The 22,697-nt window shown below is 45.5% G+C and overlaps 1 protein-coding gene across 2 annotated transcripts in view; it reads left to right on the top strand.

Annotated features, from left to right (window-relative positions):
- Positions 1-22,697, top strand: part of LOC120635797 (gelsolin-like) — a 40,665-nt gene that overhangs the window by 11,241 nt on the left and 6,727 nt on the right. For both annotated transcript variants that reach the window (XM_039906956.1, XM_039906955.1), the window contains exons 3-8: positions 5,119-5,193; positions 9,970-10,159; positions 11,297-11,412; positions 11,790-11,967; positions 12,840-12,940; positions 13,841-13,957. In XM_039906956.1, coding sequence (XP_039762890.1) covers positions 5,119-5,193; positions 9,970-10,159; positions 11,297-11,412; positions 11,790-11,967; positions 12,840-12,940; positions 13,841-13,957 — 777 coding nt within the window. The remainder of the gene's footprint in view (positions 1-5,118; positions 5,194-9,969; positions 10,160-11,296; positions 11,413-11,789; positions 11,968-12,839; positions 12,941-13,840; positions 13,958-22,697) is intronic.

Here is a 22,697-nt window from a genome sequence, read left to right as displayed (position 1 = left end):
TGTTTGGTTTACGAGATGAAATGTTTATAATACACGCGGGCAATGTTTATTTAGCGGCCTAGGGCTGTCAATTTGATTTAATCCTAAATAATATTAAAAAGGGAGAGTATATTCATTTGGCTGTCCTTCCTTCACGTCATAACTAAGTAACTTTGGAGTTTGGAAGGGTTGTCAATTTGTAATCCCTATCCCTATCCCTACTAATATTATAAATGTGAATGTAAGTTTGGTTGTTAGTTGTTACGCTTTCACGCAAAAACTACTAAACCGATCATCACGAAACATTGTACACATATTACAATTAATATAGAATGCTTTTTATTCCGAAATTAAGCTCAGTTCTTTTGGGAGAGGGGTAGAAGGTGTTTGACGTTTAGGGGGGCAATGCGTTGTGAGTTATGATCTTCCGATGATGTTTAGGTTTGTTTTAAATGTTAAACACACTTGTAGTTCAGAATCACTTTACTCCGATATTTACAATATTGTTTAGAGCCGATAAGAAACACAATAACATTCGTTTTACATTGAGCGACACGACTGATGCACGAATCCAATGGCGAACTGCCGGCACGCGGTTAGTGTACCGACTACCTACATGCAAACGACGACGTCATAATACCAGTCGGCAGTTTGTGCGTTTCAACTGCGAGATGGGTATGGACTATTGTTGAATTACACCGGTAGGAACGATCGTAAATGTAAGTTTGTGAATGTTGATATGTATGTTTGTGTGAATGTTTGTATGTTCAAATTGTTATTGGTAAATTAGAATAAGGTGTTAAGTTATATATGTATGTAAAGTATTTAGGTTAATTATTATGATATAAGTATTTCGTTTATATATTGTTATCAGACCCTACAGACGATTTTACACCTGGCTTAGCTATCCTAAATACATAAAGTGCTGCCACATTTATGAGGCACATGTCTTTCGAAAAACAAAAACAAAAACGGACGAAGTCGCGGGCAACAGCTAGTAGTTTTATACAACCCATAGTTATACGCGGTGAATAAGTCTGTAGGAACTTGGTTTTTGTTTGCAATAGGGTTTTTGAATGTTTTCTTTTTGATGTGAAACATCTATAGGAGAGGGTAAACCTAATTGTTGGCGTGGCGACACAGGCCGTGGCGACGCTTCGCCACGCTATATGATTGAATTTTTGTATTTCGTATGTAACAATAAAATTTTTGTAATAAAACAGGCATTGTTATCCATTTCGTTGTATTTTATTTTTTATTTTTGGAACAAATTTGTAATTTTATCTTTTCATTATGCAATATATATAATATAATAACTGACAGAAAACAATTTCGATGTTACATATCTGCAAGGTGTCCCGTTACGGCTCACGCGTTTTTTTTTTAAATATATTATCTAAATGAACCATTATGCTACTTTAAAAATAGCGAAATGCAATAAAAATACTCGCAAGTCTCCATAAGACTGTAAAGAGATCAACGGCGTTTGTTAAAATATGTCTTGGAAAAAACTAATTCGAAAAAAGTAACATTTTCTTAAGTCATTGTATTATTTATGTACATTCCAAATAGAAGAAAGGCGCGTCGTGAATGTGTAACAAATATAAATACTTACATTCTTTTGAAGCTTTCGCATTTATAATAGTTGTCAGGACACGACTTGTATATTACATACACGCCGAATCAGTTGCTATTAAATAACGCCCAAACCGTTAGTATACCTTACGTAGTTGTAACTGCCAACCGAATTGAAATGAACTCAGTTAAAAACTTAGTTTTCAGTACGCGGAACATGGATTGAATGGGTTATTTCGTAGCAACTTTCCTCAGTGGCTAAAAAAATCTAGGCTAGCTAAATTGGTTGGCAACCGAGATACAGAATCGACCTGCTGCAATAATGTGCGCAGTGGCAACCCTAACGCTGAAATCCAGATATCACTGTGGGCGTACAAAATAACTTTGATCTCGCAAAAAACATAAATTTCAACAGGAAGGCAGTTTATCTCCCCGGACGATGTAGCTATCTATAGATTATCTAAATTTAGTATTACACAAATGATTTATATATATTTAAATATCTATGTAGGTACCTATAGTAAAGAGTTAAATAGGATATAACGGAAAATGGACAGCAGCCACCCCAGTGCTATTACGCAATTAAATGTCACAAACTAGAAAACATCGTGAGGAAACCGTGTATATCGTGACGAGGGTTTTTCAGTGTCTGGGTGTTTAAATAAAAATAAATAAACAAATTTACTATGACCAAAGTAAGCTTAGCTTTGTTACATAACCCGTAACTACTAATCAATAATTTTAAGTACTCTCACTATATTTTAAGCTATAACTTTTCAGTGTTGCTCATTCCTATTTTTAGACTACACTATTCATAAATCTTTTAACTATACTTCCCGTGTGAGCATTTTCCTTTCTTATGTAAATTCTATCTGTGAAAACTTGTAATTGGCTATACTTGATTACTTTACATCCATTTTTTTTTATTTTCTGTTATTAGCTGTAAGTTTTCCTGTACAATAAAATAAAAGAAATAAATAAATAAAATAATAATCGTACCGATAGTTTTATCATTAACAACTTAGCTACTAACCTCTAGACCTAATGTATTATGTAAATTAATTAGTAAATAAGTATACTCCTAATGTTAATAAATGATATGCATCCCTTGTACACAGCAACAAACCCAAGCTATTCCTTCCACTTAACATTTGACACACTATACTCACACACACACACACACACACACACACTGTACTCCACGCACCCTTGTCCCGACACATTCTATTTATAATTCCTTTCAAGATCGGTACTCTGCTTCTTTGTTTATATAGTTTACTCCAAACATTAAATAAAATAAATAAACAAAAATAAAAAAGGCCATTTACTCTACCACCAATAAATAAAGAAATACATATTACATTCATTCACATAATTAAACTACAGAACATAATTAAATTTATACATATTTTAACAAATTACATATTTTATTTCATTACATTTATTTAATAGCTAGTCTTCAATTCTTATTTGTTTTGTTGTGTTGTGGTAGAATTCGCCTCTCTGCTAGTCTTCAATTCTTATTTGTTTTGTTGTGTTGTGGTAGAATTCGCCTCTCTGGCGTAGGCCTCCCCCAGCTCTCTCCATTCCCTTCTTTCCTTAGCGTTTCTCATCCACAAAGGTCAACATACTCGAGTAAAAACGTCCGCCCAGCGTTTCCGTGGTCTTCCTCTTTTCCTTTTCTTATTCCGTGGCAGCCACTCTGTCAATATTTTCGTCCATGAAATGGTATTTGCTCTGCAAACATGACCTGCCCATTTCCATTTTAGCAATATAACTTGCCTCAAGGCGTCATTAACACCCGTTCTTTTCCTGAGTTTTTGGTTATTTAGCCTGTCTGACAACTTTACCCCCAGGATGGTCCTTTCCAGTTTCCTTTGGCATACCGCAATTTTCTCCTCATCCGCTTTTCTAAGTGTCCATGTTTGGCATCCATAAATTAAGCATGGGCGAATTGCGACATCGTATAACCTGGCTTTTATGCTGATATTAATATCTTTGTTCTTCATTACCTCCTTCAAACATTGTTAAAGTTTATTCCTATTTCTTTTCATTACATTCTTCATTAATATAAATTTATAAGATTACTAGCTGTGGCCCGCGACTTCGTCTGCGTTTGATTTTGTTTTTAAAGTATTCAGTATCGCTAAGCCTTAAATGAGTATAGTAGTATGACTGTCATGTGACTGTCAATTAATTATAGACAAATAATTTGCAATAGAATAAAATTGCAACTATAATTAAAGATCTAAGCTATCCTATCTCTTAAGTTGGAGCAGACTGCTCACGGTGTGCCAATTAAATTTAAAATCGGTTAAGTAGTTTAGGAGACCATCGCGGACAAACATCGTGACAGGAGATTTATATATATTAAGATTTAAAATATTATAAGATTTATTGTGTAATTAAATAAATTAGTTTTTAAAAAGATATTTTATTACCACGCCACGTGACAGCTTGTGTTATTGGTACTATGATAGCTGATGCATATTTTTATGAATATAATACACAGCTATACTTATAATTGTATATAGATAACACGACACTGAATAACATTCATGTTCATCACACAAACATTTTCCAGTTGTGGGTATTGAACCCACGGCCTTGGACTCAGAAAAACAGGGTCGCTGTCCACTGCGCAAATCGGCCGTCAAAACCGTATATTATTCATAAAAATATTCATCAGTCATGTTAATACCCATATCGCAAGTTACGCTTACTTTGGGGCTAGATGCCGATGTGTATTTGTCGTAGTATATTTCATTTTATTTTATCAAAATTAAGCTTAATTTGCTATACTCCGCGAAAAGCAGGAGAATCTGTGTGGTGTAATTTACAATTTCTTCAATCCTTATACTCCACACCTAACAGATCCTCGGCAATACACCCTCTACGCACGTTTCGCTCAGTATAGCAAATTAAGCTTAATTAGCTATACTCCGCGAAAAGCAGGAGAATCTGAGTGGTGTAATTTACAATTTCTTCAATCCTTATACTCCACACCTAACAGATCCTCGGCAATACACCCTCTACGCACGTTTCGCTCAGTATAGCAAATTAAGCTTAATTTGCTATACTCCGCGAAAAGCAGGAGAATCTGTGTGGTGTAATTTACAATTTCTTCAATCCTTATACTCCACACCTAACATATCCTTGGCAATACACCCTCTACGCACGTTTCGCTCCAAAACCGGAGCATCATCAGGAGATGTTGACTTTACAATGAATTTCCTGCTTTTCGCGGAGTATAGCAAATTAAGCTTAATTTTGATAATATATCATGGATTTCCGCAAAGTAACGCCCGCTGCTATACAATATCATTTTATTTTGTTTATTTTTAGGGCGTGTGAAGTCTGCCAATCTGGATTAAGTCAGCGTGGCGGACTACGACCTAAACCCAGTAGGGTTTAAAAAAAGGGCGCGGGGTTCTCCTCACGTAATGAGTCCATTGTGAAAGGAGACCCGCGCCCTTTTGGCTGGTATTAGTTAAATATTGATGATTCCTATTTCCTACAATATTTCTAAAAGGAATATTATGATTTCTGTATGTTTCGTTTCAGGATTTTGAGCCGGTCGCAGTGCCCCCTAATCAATATGGCAACTTCTACAGTGGGGACTCCTATATTGTCTTGAGGGTAAGTGACATTATTATTATTATTTTTTTTTTAATTTAGTTCGCAAAACTGACAATCAACTGCTTACTCTAATATAAACTATAGCACTATTCGGCATGTGTATACAATTGTGCCTTCTCGATGCGAACATAGCATGCCAATACGCTGGGTACGTAAGGCTGCTGCAAACAGCTAAAAAAAAAAAGTTATTGTTATTATTATTATATAATAGACTAAGCCGCTTTCGCTGATGCGTCTATATCATTTCTTGCGCTCTTTGTCTTTTTGATGTTTATCCAGTCTATTCTTAAACTGACTCAGTGATTCCGCAGTCACTACATCTTCAGCCAAGGCATTCCACATTTGTATTACTCTATTGCTGATAAAGTGCTTGGAAGGATTAGACGATGCCTGCTGATATTCAAGTTTGAGGCCATAGTATAAAAAAATATAAATTACTAAGAAAAGAAAAAAGAAAAAAAAAACAAAAATATTGTGGAAATGAAATTACTCAAGCAATTACCTATTTCTTAACTTAAACTTAACACTAGTATTATGAAGAGATAAGCTCGGTTTTTTTATTTGTAATCGATATACTCTGAAAGTCGAAACCAGAAAACATTCGCGATCTGTTTTCACCATTCATCATCATCGTCATCATTTCAACCGATTGACGTCCACTACTGGACATAGGTATTTTATAGGGAGTTCCAAAATCCACCTCCGTCCTGGGCCGCTTGTTTATTTATTTATTTATTATTTATTTACCATAAATTGTGATTGTGAACATGAGATACATGAAGTGTGCAAAGGAAAGCTTATCTCTATAAGAGATCTCTTCCAGCTACCCCAGGATGTGAGTAAGATGATTTAATTGTGGTATAGGTCAAATAAAGGTACAATATACTTCATAACTACTAAGTATATTTAATTTATCTAAATAATAACAAAATTCTACATACTAATACAATAACATTTGAATATACTATATATACAAAATACATAAAATCTCTATAAGAGATCTCTTCCAGCTACCCCAGGATGTGAGTAAGATGATTTAATTGTGGTATAGGTCAAATAAAGGTACAATATACTTCATAACTACTAAGTATATTTAATTTATCTAAATAATAACAAAATTCTACATACTAATACAATAACATTTGAATATACTATATATACAAAATACATAAAAATAATATAATAAATAAATATTTATATAATATAAATATAAATATATATCTATAATAAGTAAACAGTGATAAATATACTATGACAACGTTAGATAATGCTCCTTTACATTGTGTTTAAAAGAGTGCACCGATTGTTTCCTGCGGCTCTCAGAAATTCGCTTCATGTCGTCTGTCAACCTCGTTTGGAGCGACCAACACTGTTAACCCGTGCAGGGTCGTTATTCCAGTACCTTGGGACCCATCCTTTCTCTGAGCGTGTTCCCCGGCCACTTCAGCTTTGCGACTCGCTGAACTACTCGTATGTCTGTAACTCTAGTTCTGCTTCGGATCTCCTCATTTCTGATTTGATCACGTAGAGATACGCCATCGCGAGAAAGTGACCACGTTTTCTATCTGTAAGTCATCATTGGCAACACTTGACTTTGGACTTGAGCCACTTGTGCAGACTAAATAAAATAATAAATAAATAAATATACTGTGACAATACACACATCGCCATCTAGCCCCAAAGTAAGCGTAGCTTGTGTTATGGGTACTAAGATGACTGATGAATATTTTTATGAATAATATACATAAATAAATTGCAATATACATATAAACACCCAGACACTGAAAACATTCATGCACATCACAAAAGCATTTTCCAGTAGTAGGAATCGAACCCACGGCCTTGGACTCAGAAAGATGGGTCGCTGCAAACTGCGCCAATCGACCGTCAAAATGGCCTGTCAAACAGGACTACTATGTTCTACAGAAATACTGGCCGTATAAATAAACCTCATTTTTATGCAAAAAAAAAAAATAACACTTAAAAGTTGAGAAAGGTTAGACCGCCTTTGCAATAAAAAATTTCATGCTAAGTTTTATTACTGGTCTTTTTTGGTTCTTCTGTCTTATTATAGGCACTTCATCATATCAACACATGACGGGTCCACTAAGGGTACTGGTCTCATCCTACAATGAGACGGGGTTAGCGCCCACCACGCTGGCCCAGGGCGGATTAATGGACTTCACATACCTTTGAGAACATTATGAAGAACTCTCAGCTATGCAGGTTTCCTCACGATGTTTACCTCCACCGTTGAAGTAGGCGGTATTTGAATTGCTTAAAACGCACATAACTTAGAAAAGTTAGAGGTGCGTGCTGGGATTCGAACTCGCGCTCATTAAAGTAAAGTCGAAGTCCTAACTACTGGGCTACTGGCGTGCAATAAAGTTTGTGTAAAGGATGAGTGAGGGGTCTTTAAATAATGTATCCGAATGGCATATAAAACGTTACCCTACGAATTATAAGCCTCAGTTAAAGCGCGTGAAGCAACGTGACAAAGCTAGTAAATAAATAACTAACTACCTAGCATATACAGTAACATCTGTTAAATGTTATATTTGCTCGTCTGAACTCTTTAAATATCTTAAAGCATGATTAACTCTGTGGTTTTACATGCGTATCTGTGGCCAATAAAAACATTTGAATGTGAGTTCTTACAGATGCCTCATTAAGATTTTATCTGTTTATAAACATCTGTTTTAAATTGCAAGACCATAGAAACATAGCTAAATACAGAAAAAAAAATCCAATTTTATATTCTCAAAGATGAATAAAGTTGGCAGAGATGCTACATTTTTTTTTGTTTTATAAATATCTTACGACAATACACACATCGCCATCTAGCCCCAAAGTAAGCGTAGCTTGTGATTTGGGTACTAAGATAACAGATGAATAAATTTTTATAAATAAATATTCATAAGTATTTATAATATACATATAATACGGAGTGCGGCTGCTACCAATGCCGAGCAGGCCAAAGGCGTAAATTAGAAAACCTGGATGTAGCTTCATTTTGTGCTTTTTGGAATAGAGACTTTGGGACCGGGGGGGTCCGGAGGCAAGAGCTCTTTTCAAAGAATTATCGAAAAAGGTTATCGAGTCTACCGGTGATCCTAGAGCGGGCAGTTACCTTGGCCAACGAATTAGTTTGGCCATCCAAAGGGGCAATACTGCCAGCATCTTAGGAACTGTGCCTCGCTGCGGTGGTCTCGAGGACGTTTTAGATTTTATTTAGTTTTAATTTTTTTTTTTGGGTTATATTTATAAAACAATTATTTTAAAGAATAAATAAATATATATAATACTAATAATAATAATATTAATATCCTTTATTGCCACATTCTATTGTTAATACAAGATCTTAAACTAAATTATTACCAATTTATTATTAACAATATGGCAAATGGCCGCAAACTCAGCCTTATTCTGTGCATTGGCAACAGCTCAAAAAAAAAAAAAAACCCTGAAAAACTTTCATGTTCATCATACCCACAGCTTTGAACTCAGAAAGCAGGGTCGCTGTTTACTGCGCCAATCGGACGTCGAAAGCGAAGCGAAAAAACTTTAATTGTATAGATTTTATACGAGTACATACAGTTTTATAAGCGGCGATAGCGCAGTGGGTAGCAGCTCGACTTCACTTTCGGGGGGTCGAGTTCGCATCTCTAACTTTTCTAAGTTATGTGCGGTTGAAGAAATTAAAAATATCACTTGCTTTGACTGTGAAGGAAAACATCGTGAGGAAACCTGCCTACATAATGTTCTCAAAGGTATGTGGAGTCCACCAATCCGCACTGGGCCAGCGTGGTGGACTACGGCCTTAACCCCTTCTCATTGTGGAGGGAGACCCGTGCCCTGCAGTGGGCTGGTAATGGGTCGATATGACGATGATGATGTTGACAGTTTAATACTGTACTCGTATAAAAACCTTCTTCTTTATTAGGTATTTTACGAGTACAGTATAAAGGACTTCTTTTTTTAGGTTTTTTACGAGTACTTACAGTATTTGTTTATTTATTTCTAAGCTTTTCAAGGGAAAAAAACATTACTTTTACACATAAGAATAATGCCGTATTTTTATATCACACTAGCGGACCTTAGCGCCATCTGTCGAGTTGATTTGTAAATCTAAACCATCCAGGGTGCCACACAAACGCATTCCAAAAAATTCATTCAAATCGGTCCAGTCGTTTAGGAGGAGCTCAGTGACATATACACGCACACAAGAAATATGCATATAAAGATAAACCAATGAAGTTTCAACAAGTAAATTATTTATAATCGACTAGAGTACCCAGCCCGCTTCGCCGGGCTAGATTTTGCTTTATTTTATTTAAACAATAAACTTACATCATAAAATTTTTAATTTAAGTCTCATAAAATATTAAATCATTTATTTCTCTCCGTTTTCATTCTCTTCTATTCTCTTCTCGAGCGGGTGAAGATCATTATCTACACCCATGTACACCCAACAATAGAATATCATCATAGTAAATAAAAGCTGTATTTGACAGTTTGACAGTTCAAAAATAGGAGTGCTCCGATCGTCACCAAACTTTACAGCATTACTCGCCAGGTCAATCCGGAGATTCCCTGAAAGTTTCATTGAAATCGGTCCAGCCGTTTCTGAGCGTATACGGAAAATACCCACACACTTTCTCTTTTAAATATGTATATAACATTAATACACAATTGCTAAAGTATAAAGGACTTTATTAGGTTTTTACGAGTTCAGTATAAAGGACTTATTTATGGCAGTTTTATATATTTTTTCAGACAATAGGCAAATCCACCTTGTCATGGGACATCCACTTCTGGCTTGGCTCAAAGACGAGTCAGGACGAGTCCGGGGCAGCCGCCATTTTGTCCGTGAACCTGGACGACGAGCAATTCAACGGCACTGCGGTGCAGCACCGGGAAACTCAGGGATACGAATCTAAACAGTTCCTGACGTATTTCGAACCAGGTACCCAAGCAGTTCCTGATCTATTTTTTAACAATATCTCAGCAGTTCCTTACCTTTCTGACCCCTGACTGTTCCTTCTTTATTCATCTTACAAACCACCCGAATCCGCAATAAAGAAAAAGTTTGAAGTTCGAAATTTGACCTATTTTGAACCAGGTGCGTAAGCAGTTTCAGAAGTTATCTAAACAGGTATCAGAGAAAGTCCTTACGTATTTAAAATTTAAAAACTCGGAAGGATTATCAAGAATATAACAACAATTGTAAGGTTTATTATATTTTACAAAGTTAAAAAAATATTTAATATTTTTTTACTTATTGTTCAGTTTCCATAGCAACTAGAACAGAAAACAAAATGTGTAAAGTATTCTCTCTAATTCTCCTTTATATGATGTTTCTTTATCTACATATTGTTCGGTTTCCATGGCAACTAAAAAAGAAAATAAAATGTATAAAATCTCATTCTCCTATACATTGATGTGTCTGTTTCTTTATCTACATATCAGTTTCCATATTAATTAAAATAAAAAAGGTACAATGTGTTCCTTGTCATTCTACTATACGTTTATTTCTTTATGAGAGTTTGTGAGTTGAGATGAAGGCAGTGGCGTGCACACAGTGACGTGCAATTCATATATGCCCAAAAGCACTGCCTACCCCTAAATTTTTGTGTCTCATAATAAAGAAAGATTTTTCAATTCCATACCATATTCCTCCTTTATGCATACCCTGGTCAAAAACCTCGTGCACGCCACTGCGTGCACAGGGTTTTTGACCAGGGGATCCCCTCCTCCTTAGCGAAGTAGCTCCCCTCCTCCTGGCTATCGGTTGGTGCGGTTGGTTGACGCCTGGGAAGGGTTCCCCGACGTCTACTAAAGCCAACGAGAGGGACATGCCGTGGTGGTTTTTGTTAGGTTAAACGAGTCCCACATAACCTCTGTCCTGCCCAAAAGGACAGAGGTAGCCATAAAGCTTTTCCACTACGACAAAAAAAAAGAAATACAGGGTATGCATAAAGAAGGAAAATGGCATGAAATGGAAAAATTCTTCTCTATGAGACATACAAAAGTGTTGAGATGGGTAGTAGTTTTTTGCATATATGAAGTGCAGGCCACTAAATGAAGGAATTTTATTTTCCAGCGATTCGTTACCTGGAGGGCGGCCATGCTTCCGGTTTCAGCCATGTCACAATCAACGCTGGTGCGGAAAAGCGCCTCTTCCAGATCAAGGGCAAACGGAATGTCAGAGTTCGGCAGGTGAGGCTTTAAATGCTTAACATATTAACGTCCTGCTGCTGGGTATATGCCCCCTCTCTCGTAGGAGAGAGGGTTTTATAGAGCGCAATGGGCGTACCCAGCTTCTGGTCTAGGGGGGCCAAGTGAAATTTTTATAGGTCAGTCCGTCCGCGGCTATTTTGCGAAATTTTTAGGGAGGGGTGATATGTGAGCCAAAACTATATCTTTTTTTCATTTTTTTTTCCGTCTGTATGTCTGTACCTTAGCCGCCATACATTTTTTAAGAAAATTCATACTTTTTCTGCGAGATTTCCAGGGAGGGGCGGCTGCCCAAAACTGCAAATCCAATCGCTGCAAACTGCGCCAATCAGCCGCTATATTATTTATTATACTTTCAGGTGGAAGTATCAGTCACGTCCATGAACAAGGGTGACTGCTTTATCCTGGATGTGGACCATGATATCCTGCTGTACGTGGGGGAACAGGCCAAGAGCGTGGAGCGTCTAAAGGCGATATCGGTGGCCAACCAGATAAGAGACCAGGATCATAATGGGAGAGGAAATATTGAGATCATTGGTACGTTCGAAAACCTGCCGTGTGGTATATCAATAAGGTCAAGCGGCACTTCATGCCTGAACAACTTCTCACCTTGTACCAAGCTCAATTTCTATATTGCATGGAGTACAATACAGTACTGTTCCCATTTATCGCTCTGCCAAGTATCAGCTTGATGCCCTGGATTCGGTGGATCGCCGTGCTAGAAGGCTCATCGGTGACCTAGCCAATAAAAACTTCAGAGTTTGGAACATCGTCGCAAGGTCCTGTCTTTCGGTATTCTATAGGATATATTTCGGAGAGTGCTCAAAAACTATTGGATCTAGTTCCCCCCTCGCCTCTTTACCATCGAACCGCGCGGCACCGTAAGGATCTGCATCCCTACGTGGTTGATATACCGCGGACGCGTACAAAGCGCTTCGCATCTTAGTTTCTGATCCGCACCGCTAGGATCTGGAATGCCCTTCCAGCTTCCATTTTCCCCAGTACCTACAATATGAGTACCTTCCAATCAAGAGTGAAAAGGCATCTTCTAGGCAAGCGCGCTCCACCTTAGGCTGCGGCATCGCTGACCATCAGGTGTGATTGCAGTCAAGCGCTCGTCTATAAACATAAAAAAAAAATGTTTTTTTTTCTCCTAGCTTTACACAGATTAGCCAATGTCAGGTGTATATTAATTTAATTAAATTTAAAAGCTTGAAAACTTCGCGGAGCGATAGCGAAGAGACCTGATGGTATGACTCTCATTCCTTGGAGGCTGGGAAAGTCACTTGTGTGCGATGCAACTTGTGTCGATACTCTAGCTGCATCACACATCTAGGCCACCACGTTAATGGTGCGTTACTCCATTTCTGCGTGAAAGAAGCTTTCAGAAGGAAGTGTGTTTGTTGCAGATCCATATTCCCACGAGGGCGACGTGAGCAAATTCTTCGAGGCCTTAGGATCTGGAGACCAGGATTCAGTGCCAGATGCGGAAGATGGTGGTGACGATGAGGTATAGCGTCAGATGCTTTACAACAAAAGAAACATGCAAAATTAAAATCAGGTGACTCCTGTCACTTTATAAAATACGCGTCGCGTAGCGTGTGCACTATGCATGTGTCGGTCTTTAATCTTCAATAGGGTTGTCGTAATACCGAATTAGTTTGTATGGAAAAATAAATGTGCTTCTTTTGATTTAATATATTTACAAGGTGATTCCTTATAGAAAATGTTAAAGCCCATTATCTTGAGCAGTAAAGACGACATTAGGTAGTTAACTCTTGCTATATTAGTTTTTTTTTTTATTATTATTCTTAGTAAACTAGCAGAACCTCGCGACTTCGTCCGTGTATGAGTCAGTCGAGAAGCTAGAATAGATCTGATGATAACATCATAATCATCGTGGCTATGCTATGTACCTACTATTATTCAACGTGGTAACTCAGTATGAGTTAGTAAGTTGTCATTATTTTAGTTGATACAAACATACATACATCCATCTATACATCCACCCTCACAAACTTTCGAATTTCTAATATAAGTAGGATGGTACGCATGCATTCGATCGTTGTCCCATATGCCTTACGACTTGCTGTTATTTGTGAAGAGTTATGTCCTTTATCTCCGCCAATATTTATCAGATCCTTATTAAAATAAGATAATACGAGTACATGCTTGATAGTATACACTTTCGAATAAAAGGATTCGATCGATTTGAGATCGAAGAACAAAATAAGTATGGAAAGTTGCAGGGATGGCCAACAATTTTCCTAATTTCTTTTTTCTTTTTTGTTGTACAAATAGATTGTATTAAAAAATATATATATCCTTATGCACATTTCAACAGTATTTCGTAATTCGGTAACAAGTTGTATACTTATACAACGCTTTAATACTTCTTTATGCTTTTCAGGACTTCGAGCGCGGCGCATCGAAAGAAGTGACTCTTAATGAGATATCGGATAAGTCCGGATCAATTGAGATTAAGAAGTTACCTGGACCCTTCACGCAAGACTTACTGGATACTAAGGTAAGGTGTTAAGCATCCAAAGGGCTCGTTTTCACTAACAACAAACAAGGTAATGCATAAGTGAGTAACGCCTAAACAAAAAAGATTTCTAGGCCTACCTTTCACCAACCTAACCACCTTTCTTTTTTTTTTTAACTCTGGGAAATGCGTTTATGCATCCCCTTCGGAAACAGCGCATCCGAAGCTGCACTTTTTTTCGGAGGGGTAGGTGGGACTCACCGACATAAGGCAGCCAGAATACCCACTAAAACCCAGCGATGTTCCTACTCGTCGCCTGGTGACTGGGATACGGGAACACTTGCGCAATCGTCCGTATCCCAGCCAGTAGCGTCTGCCGACTTAGAACCTCCACAGGGGGAAGGTCCCCCAAGGTCAAGTTCAAGGTCTCCAAACTCCGTCAGAGGCGTACCAGGCACATTCGGTGCGCCTCTCGACTCGAGGACGTTTCTCGACCGACGACCGATACCTCAAATCTGTCGCCCGAGGCTCCTCGTTAGGGTGGCAGGTGGCGTTCGTGAGCACATCGCCTGCGACCCGCTCTTCGGCGACGGAGAGGATCCGCGACTGCGTCCTCCTCCCGCCGCCATTCCGCTGCCTCCTTCTACGTCATGACCTCTTCGCAGAAAGAGGCGACGGAGTTCCAAGACCTCTCGCTGCTCACCATGGCGCGAACAACGGTGGGCAGCGAGAGATCGGGACCAACTATTGCCACGAGTGCGGCTCGCTGAATCGACCACTGAACGCACGAGTCCAGTGTAACCGCACTCGTGGCACACCTCTGTGGGCTCACGTCTTGCGTGAAAAGATGTAGCGCCGTGCTTCTCGCGCGCATGCACAACACCGCCGCACACAACTTTCCCTCTGTGACTGCGGGAGCGCCCGAGTTCCAGTCTCCCTCTACAATGGAAGGCGCCATACGAGGTGTCTTGCGTTCGACTCTGTTTCGAAACAGAGCGACAACCACCGACTCCTCGAAGACAAGAGGCTGGAGACTCTGCGTGAGTCGAGGGCCCAAGACCGAAGTTTTTTACGGACGGCCTTAAATGGCTTTCCGAATGGGTAACCATCCAATGTCGCTAGCATCTCGTCATCAGCCAAATCTTTGGCAACGCCGATGGCCGTACGCAGCAACCTAACCGCGTCCCTGTAGAGGGAGTAGAGCCGCTCTTCTTCCATCAGGTTGCGTGTTCTCCGCCGGCGGGAACGGGTGTATTGGCGTCTCGCCGCCACGCAAGAGCTGCGCAGCAACGTTAGCTCTCCAGACCACCAAAAGACCGCTCGCTTCGAGGGGACAGAGTGCACTCTCGGCATGGCCCCGTCGCAGATATGCGACATTACCACGCCGAGACGTGTCACTTCCCCTTTTACTTCCATCAGGTTGCCCTCTCGAGGTGCGGAAAACCACGCCTCGACGAGGGCAACCTCAAGTGTCGATGGTCCGACAACGTCTCCACGTTCTCCAGCACCTCCCAACTCCGAACACGGCGCGTCAGGGCAGCATCTGCGGACGTCCACAATGGCGCTCACCCTGTTGCCGCACACATGTGTTGACCGACCCTCTGTTTAAGACCATGAGGCCAGTTACTGTCACCCATTCCTCCAGCTCTCTTCCACGTGGATCTGTCGCTGGACACCCCCATGTCACAGATTTAGCATTAAGATCCCCAGCGACATGAACGCGGCCGGAGCGTCTTGTACTTATCACGACGCCGACTTTAGCATGAAACTTCTCGAAGTCAGCGAGACTCTTTTTCCGCGAGAAGAACACTTCAACCACCATGACGTCGTCAACAAAGGTCGAGACGTATCCCTGACCTCGCACTACGTTAACGAAACCCGGGGAGCCCACTATAGACCGGGACGTCATGGCTACAACTCCGTCCGTATCTCGCACCCAATTATCCCCAGAAGGGACGTGGTAGGGCTCAGCTACCACGGCTACGTGGATCGACCACTCCGTCATGCTCTGGAAGAGGAGGTCCTGGGCTCTGGCACAGTGGTTGATATTCGTCTGGAGGAGGTTCAGGTCTATTACTAATCCTCGGCCATTGGAACCTTCTCAGTCACTGCGTTTCCGCTTGCTGAGGTGAGGAAAAAGGCTCGTGATTTTGGCCAGCCTTCCAGGATAAGAGGAAGAAGACGGGTCCTCTGTTGCCGTCCCTGCTTGAGGCCGACTCGACGTAGGTCCAGCTGGGCGCTGGGTTGTTGCAGAGGGCGCTTGCCCTGCAAGTCTGCTAGGTCCCGATCGAGCCAGTGCTGGAGGTGTTTGATTCTCTCCGGGCTGGCTTGTGGTACCTGGAGTAGAATGCGAAGACGCGGAAGCAAATGTGCGGGCTTCTCATCTTTTATCCAACCCCAAAGGCGGCCCGCAGGATCCTCTCCGGGAGCAGTCTGTCCTCTAGAGACGCCATGCGTGCATTAGGCATTCCTCCGACCTGCACCACACATCATGGCAAATCTCTTCCACAGCAGGCGTAGTGGGAGTTATTCCAGAGCCTTCAGTTTTACCCTTTTGAGGAGGACGCATTGCAGGGGCGCCTCTTCTGTCTTGTCCGGGGAAGAGTTGGCGAAACCCTGCTTCCGCATACCCTCCATGTCTGTCCGTAGTTGGGGCAGGTCTCTGTGGAGGAGGAGTTAAAAGCCTCCATAGTGGCCGCAGTTGGGAGGATGTTGGACGCCCGTTTTGCAGGGATTGAGGAGCGCCTTCTACCTGAAAGGGTCGTCCGCCCACCGCTGTCCTCAGACAGAAGGGGCCCGGTTCCTCCCCGTACGGCTTGAGCTCCACAGGCAGTTCGGGGCCTCTCGGGCGGCCTCGGAGCGAGCCCGGCCTCAGCGTTGCCTGGGGCACCCCCGGCGACGGCGGGCCCCAGCCGAGCAGCGCCGCAGGAAGAAACCTGGTCGGAGGTGGTGACCCGAAAAAACAGGGCCTTTTGACTCCCACCAGCAATCTCCCGACGGCAACACCGAAGAACCCTTCCGCGGCGGCCGCTAAGCCCAAGCCAAAGCCCAACCTGGCCCCGCCCAAGACTGCAGCCGTAGTAATTACCCTGGCTTCAGAGGCGGCCAGGAAAGGCGTGACCTACGCTCAGGTCTTGGAGCAGGCGGAGAGAAGGGTAAATCTGGAGGAGCTCGGCATTGGCGCGGGGATGCGGATTCGCCGCTCTGCCACCGGGGGCAGGCTACTGGAGTTGCCTAAAGAGCAAACTCAGGACCAGGCTGAGGTGCTCGCGGAACGTCTCCGAATAGCATTGAGGGAGTGTTACCGGGTTGGACGATTCTGCAACGGCCGTTAAGGTTGCGGAGGCGGTGGCTCGGGCAGGGGGCTGCTCGCTCACCACGGTTAAGGCAACTCAGGTGCAGACGGGCTCCTTGGGAACTGGCTGGTCCACTGTCTACTGCCCAGTGGACGCGGCCAAAAAGGTTTGCGATGCCGGGCGCCTGCTGGTGGGCTGGAGCTCAGCAGGAGTCCAGGCACTGGAGCACCGCCCTCTGCGCTGCTGGGTATGGGACACACGGCGTCTTTGTGCCCCTCCAAAACCGACCGGAGCAAGATGTGCTACCGGTGTGGAGAGGAGGGCCACAGGCACGTAGGATGCGAGAGGCCCCTGCGCTGAGCCGTCTGCGCGGAGGCATCTCAGCCGTCAGGGCACATCATGGGGGGGAAGAGCTGCCACCCCCCTCAAGGGAAAGCCCGAGTTGTCCCCTCTCAGAGCGACCGAAGTGGCCCAGCGCAGACCGAAGACACTGATATGCCGTCAAATGAATAGACGGCATATAAGTGTACTCCAGGTGAACTTAAACCACTCTGCGGGGGCTCAGGACCTCCTACTGCAGTCCGCCGCAGAGTGGTCTATCGACATAGTTGTGGCTTGCGAGCCATATTATGTCCCCACCCAGGAACGCTGGGTTGGGGACATGTGTGGCTCGGTAGTCGTTGTATCGGCGGGCGGCGCGGGCCCTCCCCTCTCACCTCTCGAGAGGGGTCCCGGGTTTGTGGTTTCGGGATGGGGACAGTACACCATTGTCGGCCTGTACTTTTCTCCTAACCGCACGCTGGCAGAATTTGAGGATTTCCTCGACTCTGGGCGTACCCTGGTTCTTGGAGACTTCAATGCCAAGAGCCAGGCGTGGGGGAGTCCCACCTCGGATGGCAGAGGCAGGGCTGTGCTGGTGTGGGCTGTGCACCTTGGGCTCTCCCTACTCAACAGGGGGACAGTCCACACCTGCGTCCGCGCGCAGGGTGGTTCCATCGTGGACCTGTCGTTTGCCTCCCCCTCGGTTGCCGACAGAGTCGCCAACTGGAGGGTAGAGGACGGGGTGGAGACCCTATCGGACCACAACTATGTCCGATTTGAGGTCTCTACATCCCCGGTGGTCGCGATGGCACCTCCCCAGGGTCCAAATCGCCTTCCACGTTGGTGTCTCACCCGAACTGGACCGGGAACTGGTCAAAGAGGCCTCCATTATTGGACGGTGGGCCTCCTACAGAGATGAGAGGGACACCAGTGTGGGAGAACTGGCGGAGCAGCTGCGCGTGGACCTCACTGAGGTCTGCGACCCTGCAATGCCGAGGGCGCGTGGATGGCGCCGCCGTAAACGGGTGTACTGGTGGTCGGACGAGATCGCGGTCCTACGTATCGCCAGTCACCGAGCCCGCAGGGACTATGTCCGGTGTCGTAGGCGGAACGGACTGGACGTAGTTCTGGAGGAGCAACTGCGGGAGGTTTACGGCCAGGCCAAGAGGGCTCTTCAGCTGGCCATAAGCAGTGCCAAGGAGCGTGCCCGGGAGGAACTGCTGGAGGGCCTGAGTAGGGACCCCTGGGGACGCCCTTATCACGTGGCGAGAAAGAAGCTCCGTAACCAGGGACCTCCAGTAACCCAGACCCTCCAGCCGGAGCTCTTGCGGAGCGTTGTCGAGGGACTCTTCCCGGACTCCCAGGGACATGTCCCTCCAACGATGTCCTCCCCGGTACCCCGGCTGGAAGGGGCTCCACCCCTCTGGCTGATAGCAGTTCTGTTCCGCTGATCACCGGGGAGGAGTTGGACGTAGCCCTTGGTCGCCTCCGGTCCAAGAAGACGCACCTGGACCGGACGGTATCCCGGGTCGGGTCATATTTATGACCAGGGAGTATTTTGAGGCAAGACTCCGGGAGCTGTTCAACCAGTGTCTACTGGCTGGACAGTTCCCCAAGTCTTGGAAGGAGGGACTGCTGTGCCTCATCCGCAAAGCAGGGCGACCGCTGGACGCTCCGTCGGCGTACAGACCGATAGTCTTGCTCAACGAGGTCGGGAAGGTCTTTGAGAAGATCCTTGCAGACCGACTCGTTGGGCATCTGGAAACTGTCGGTCCAGGGCTCTCGGAGGGGCAGTACGGCTTTAGGGCGGGTCGCTCGACCATTGACGCCCTAGAGTCGTTGAAGGCCCTGACGGATGAGGCAGTTGCCGTTCTCGCCGTCTCCTTGGACGTCACGAATGCCTTCAACAGCCTCCCCTTTGAGACTCTTCTAGAGGCACTTCGGTACCATGAAGTGCCTCCGTATCTCAGGAGGCTGTTGGAGTCATACCTCCAGGATAGGTGGGTATCTTGGACGGGGAGTGACGGGCAACGAGACCGGCGGAGGGTGCTCAACGGGGTCCCGCAGGGATCGGTTCTCGGGCCGGTGTTGTGGAACATCGGCTTCGATTGGCTACTGCGGGCCCCCATGCTGCCTGGGACGAGGGTGTTATGTTATGCGGATGACACCCTGGTCACGGCACGCGGGAGCACCTTCGCGGAGGCTTCCCGCCTGGCCACGGTCAGCACGTCCCTCGTGGTAAGGAGGGTCCAGGCCTTGGGTCTGAGGGTTTCGGTCCCTAAGACCGAGGCCCTCCTCTTCCATGGCCCACGCAGAGGTCCACCACGAGGTGCCCACATCACCGTCCAGGGTGTTCAGGTGGAAATAAAGGCCCAGATGAAGTATCTGGGCCTCAACCTGGACGGACGGTGGAATTTTAAAGGGCACTTCGAGTTGCTTGCGCCCAGACTCGTCGGAGCGGCAGCCGCTCTGGGAAGGCTTTTGCCCAACATCGGGGGGCCGGACTCGGCCTGCAGACGCCTGTATGCGGGTATCGTCAGGAGTATGGCGCTGTACGGGGCTCCAATAAATAAATAAATATAAATAAATAAATATACTACGACAATACACACATCGCCAACTAGCCCCAATTTAAGCGTAGCTTGTGTTATGGGTACTAAGATGACTGATGAATATTTTTTTATTAATAATATACATAAATACTTATAATATACATATAAACACCCAGACACTGAAAAACATTCATGCTCATCACACAAACATTTTCCAGTGGTGGGAATCGAACCCACGGCCTTGGACTCAGAAAGCAGGGTCGCTGCAAACTGCGCCAATCGGCCGTCATGCGTCCAATATGGGTGCACGCACTGTCTCCGCAGAACATTACGCTTCTGCGGCGACCACAACGCGTAATCGCGGTGCGTGCAATACGGGGCTACCGTACGGTGTCTTGGACGGCATCCACACTCCTCGCTCCGCCGTGGGACCTGCAGGCTGAGGTGCTTGCACAGGTGCACCGCTACCGGTCAAGTGTGAGGACTCGAGGGGAAAGACCAGGACTCGAGGAGATTGGGAGACTCCGTACCCTCGGAAGAGAGGTCCTGGTCCAGAGATGGAGAGAAGACCTCGAGTCCCCGTTGGCGGGCATCTGGACGGTGGAGGGCATCCGGCCCCACCTAGAGCGGTGGCTGAAGCGGCGCCATGGCGCGCTGACATATCGCCTCGTGCAGGTGCTTACCGGACACGGCTGCTTCGGTAAGTACTTGCACGGGATCGCGAGGAGGGAGGCCTCGCCGATCTGTCATGAGTGTGGCGCGCCTGAAGACACGGCGCTCCACACCTTGGCATTATGCCCGTCATGGGCACCGCAAAGACACGCAATGGTGTCACTCCTGGACGGTGACCTCTCGCTGCCGAGTGTTATCAATCTGATGCTCGGCAGTGAGGAGGGATGGTCTACTGTCGCCTCCTTCTGCGAAGCCGTAATGGGCTTGAAGGAGGCCTCGGAGAGGGAGAGAGAGCAGGCGGCTGATGCTCTTCCCCTCCGAAGAAGGAGAAATTGTGGCATGAGGCGCAGATATGCGCACCTTATGCCACCTCCGTTGCGTGCCTCCGGCGAGTGCGCCGGGGCGTCAAAGTTGTATGCGACCGCGATCCTTTGACGCTCCAACTTGGGCGCGGGCGGCTCCGCTGGGTTTTAGTGGGTATTCTGGCTGATACTTCATCGGCTGCCGGAGGCTGCACAGTTCTGGCTGCGCAGCCTCCAGGAGGGATGCCTAAACGCATTTCCCAGCGTAAAAAAAAAAAAAAAGGTCTCTGTGGAGACTGGCCATCTCGGCTTGCAGGCGAGAAATATCGGCCTGCAGTCGCCGTGTCTCCTCCGAAACGGTACGTGACCCGAGGACCACTGTTTCCTTGATAGAAGCCGCAGCGTCTTTCAGGTTCCGCACGAAGGAGCCCTTCAAGTGGGCAGACTTAGTGGCCACCTTTTGATAAGGTCCAAGTCTTCCCAGACCTGGTCCTGCAGCCGGGCAACCCACCACCTCCCATGGCCCCACCAACCTCGCGGTTATATGGGCCGAAACTGCGGGAGGGTGCCCGGTACTTGCTCGTGGCGTGTTCCCGGGTCACCTGCTTGACTCCCTACAAGTTCTTTTATCTAGTCCTTGTCCCCATTTGCCATTCTCCCCATTCTGGGGCTGGACAATACAAAACGGACTTGCCGCGCTCCGCCGCGGTCCGACGCAGTCCGATTAGCGATCCCAGTCTCAGCGCTCCATACTGCTCCGCCTCTTGTGCCATTTGTGCGCGAATTCCCGCAGCCTGCCGAAGTTGCTGTCGTTCCCTTTGGGGAGAACAACAAGCCTACCGTCCTTCCAGACGTCCGGGAAGATCCCCTCACACACGCATTTTGCGACGATGAAGTGGAACTCCGCGGCCGCCACCACCCACACACGCTTAACTATTCGCGCCGTGATGCCATCGATTCCAGGGGCCGTGTTCGGCAGAGACCTGACTATGGCCTGCAGAACCTCGCGGCAGGGCGGAGTCGCGTCGCAGCCCGACGGGATTACGGAGGCCGCAAACCGGACCTCCCTGTGGTACGCGGTATCCTCCGCCGGATTATCGTCCGGACACAGGGCGCACAACAGGTTATCCACGGCCTCACCGACACTATTCGAGTGGCCACCGGCGTACATGATGCCGTTGATGACGTTAGCGGGGGGCCGAAACCTCCCACTGGCTACCCTGTACGCCTGACCAAAGGGGTCATCGTTACCCGACTCAGCCACCCGAACATTGTAGCTGTTCTGCGACTCCACCATTAGGCGCCGATACTTCCGGCGCTCTGCGTGATATGCATCCCTTGCTCTTACCTCCCTTTCACCACCAGCCCGCCTTGCACCCTGCCATGCGCAGCGGAGTCTACCGACTCTCCTACGCATGACGTCCAGCCTTGCGTTCCACCATTCATATCCTCCATTCCAACCCTGAGCACGCAAACCTAAACATTCGTGCGCAGTCCGCACTACCACATTCGTGAAGTCCTGGGCGAGAGCAGAGGCGCACCTCCGCTCATCCAGGACCCCTACTCTCATACTTACCGCCGCTTGGAAGCGACTCCAGTCCACACCGTTATCCCGAAACCGCGGCGGACCACCCTCAGC

Source organism: Pararge aegeria, chromosome 27, assembly GCF_905163445.1.
Source record: "Pararge aegeria chromosome 27, ilParAegt1.1, whole genome shotgun sequence".
Classification (NCBI taxonomy): Eukaryota; Metazoa; Arthropoda; class Insecta; order Lepidoptera; family Nymphalidae; genus Pararge; species Pararge aegeria.
This window is presented reverse-complemented; position numbering and strand designations above follow the sequence as displayed.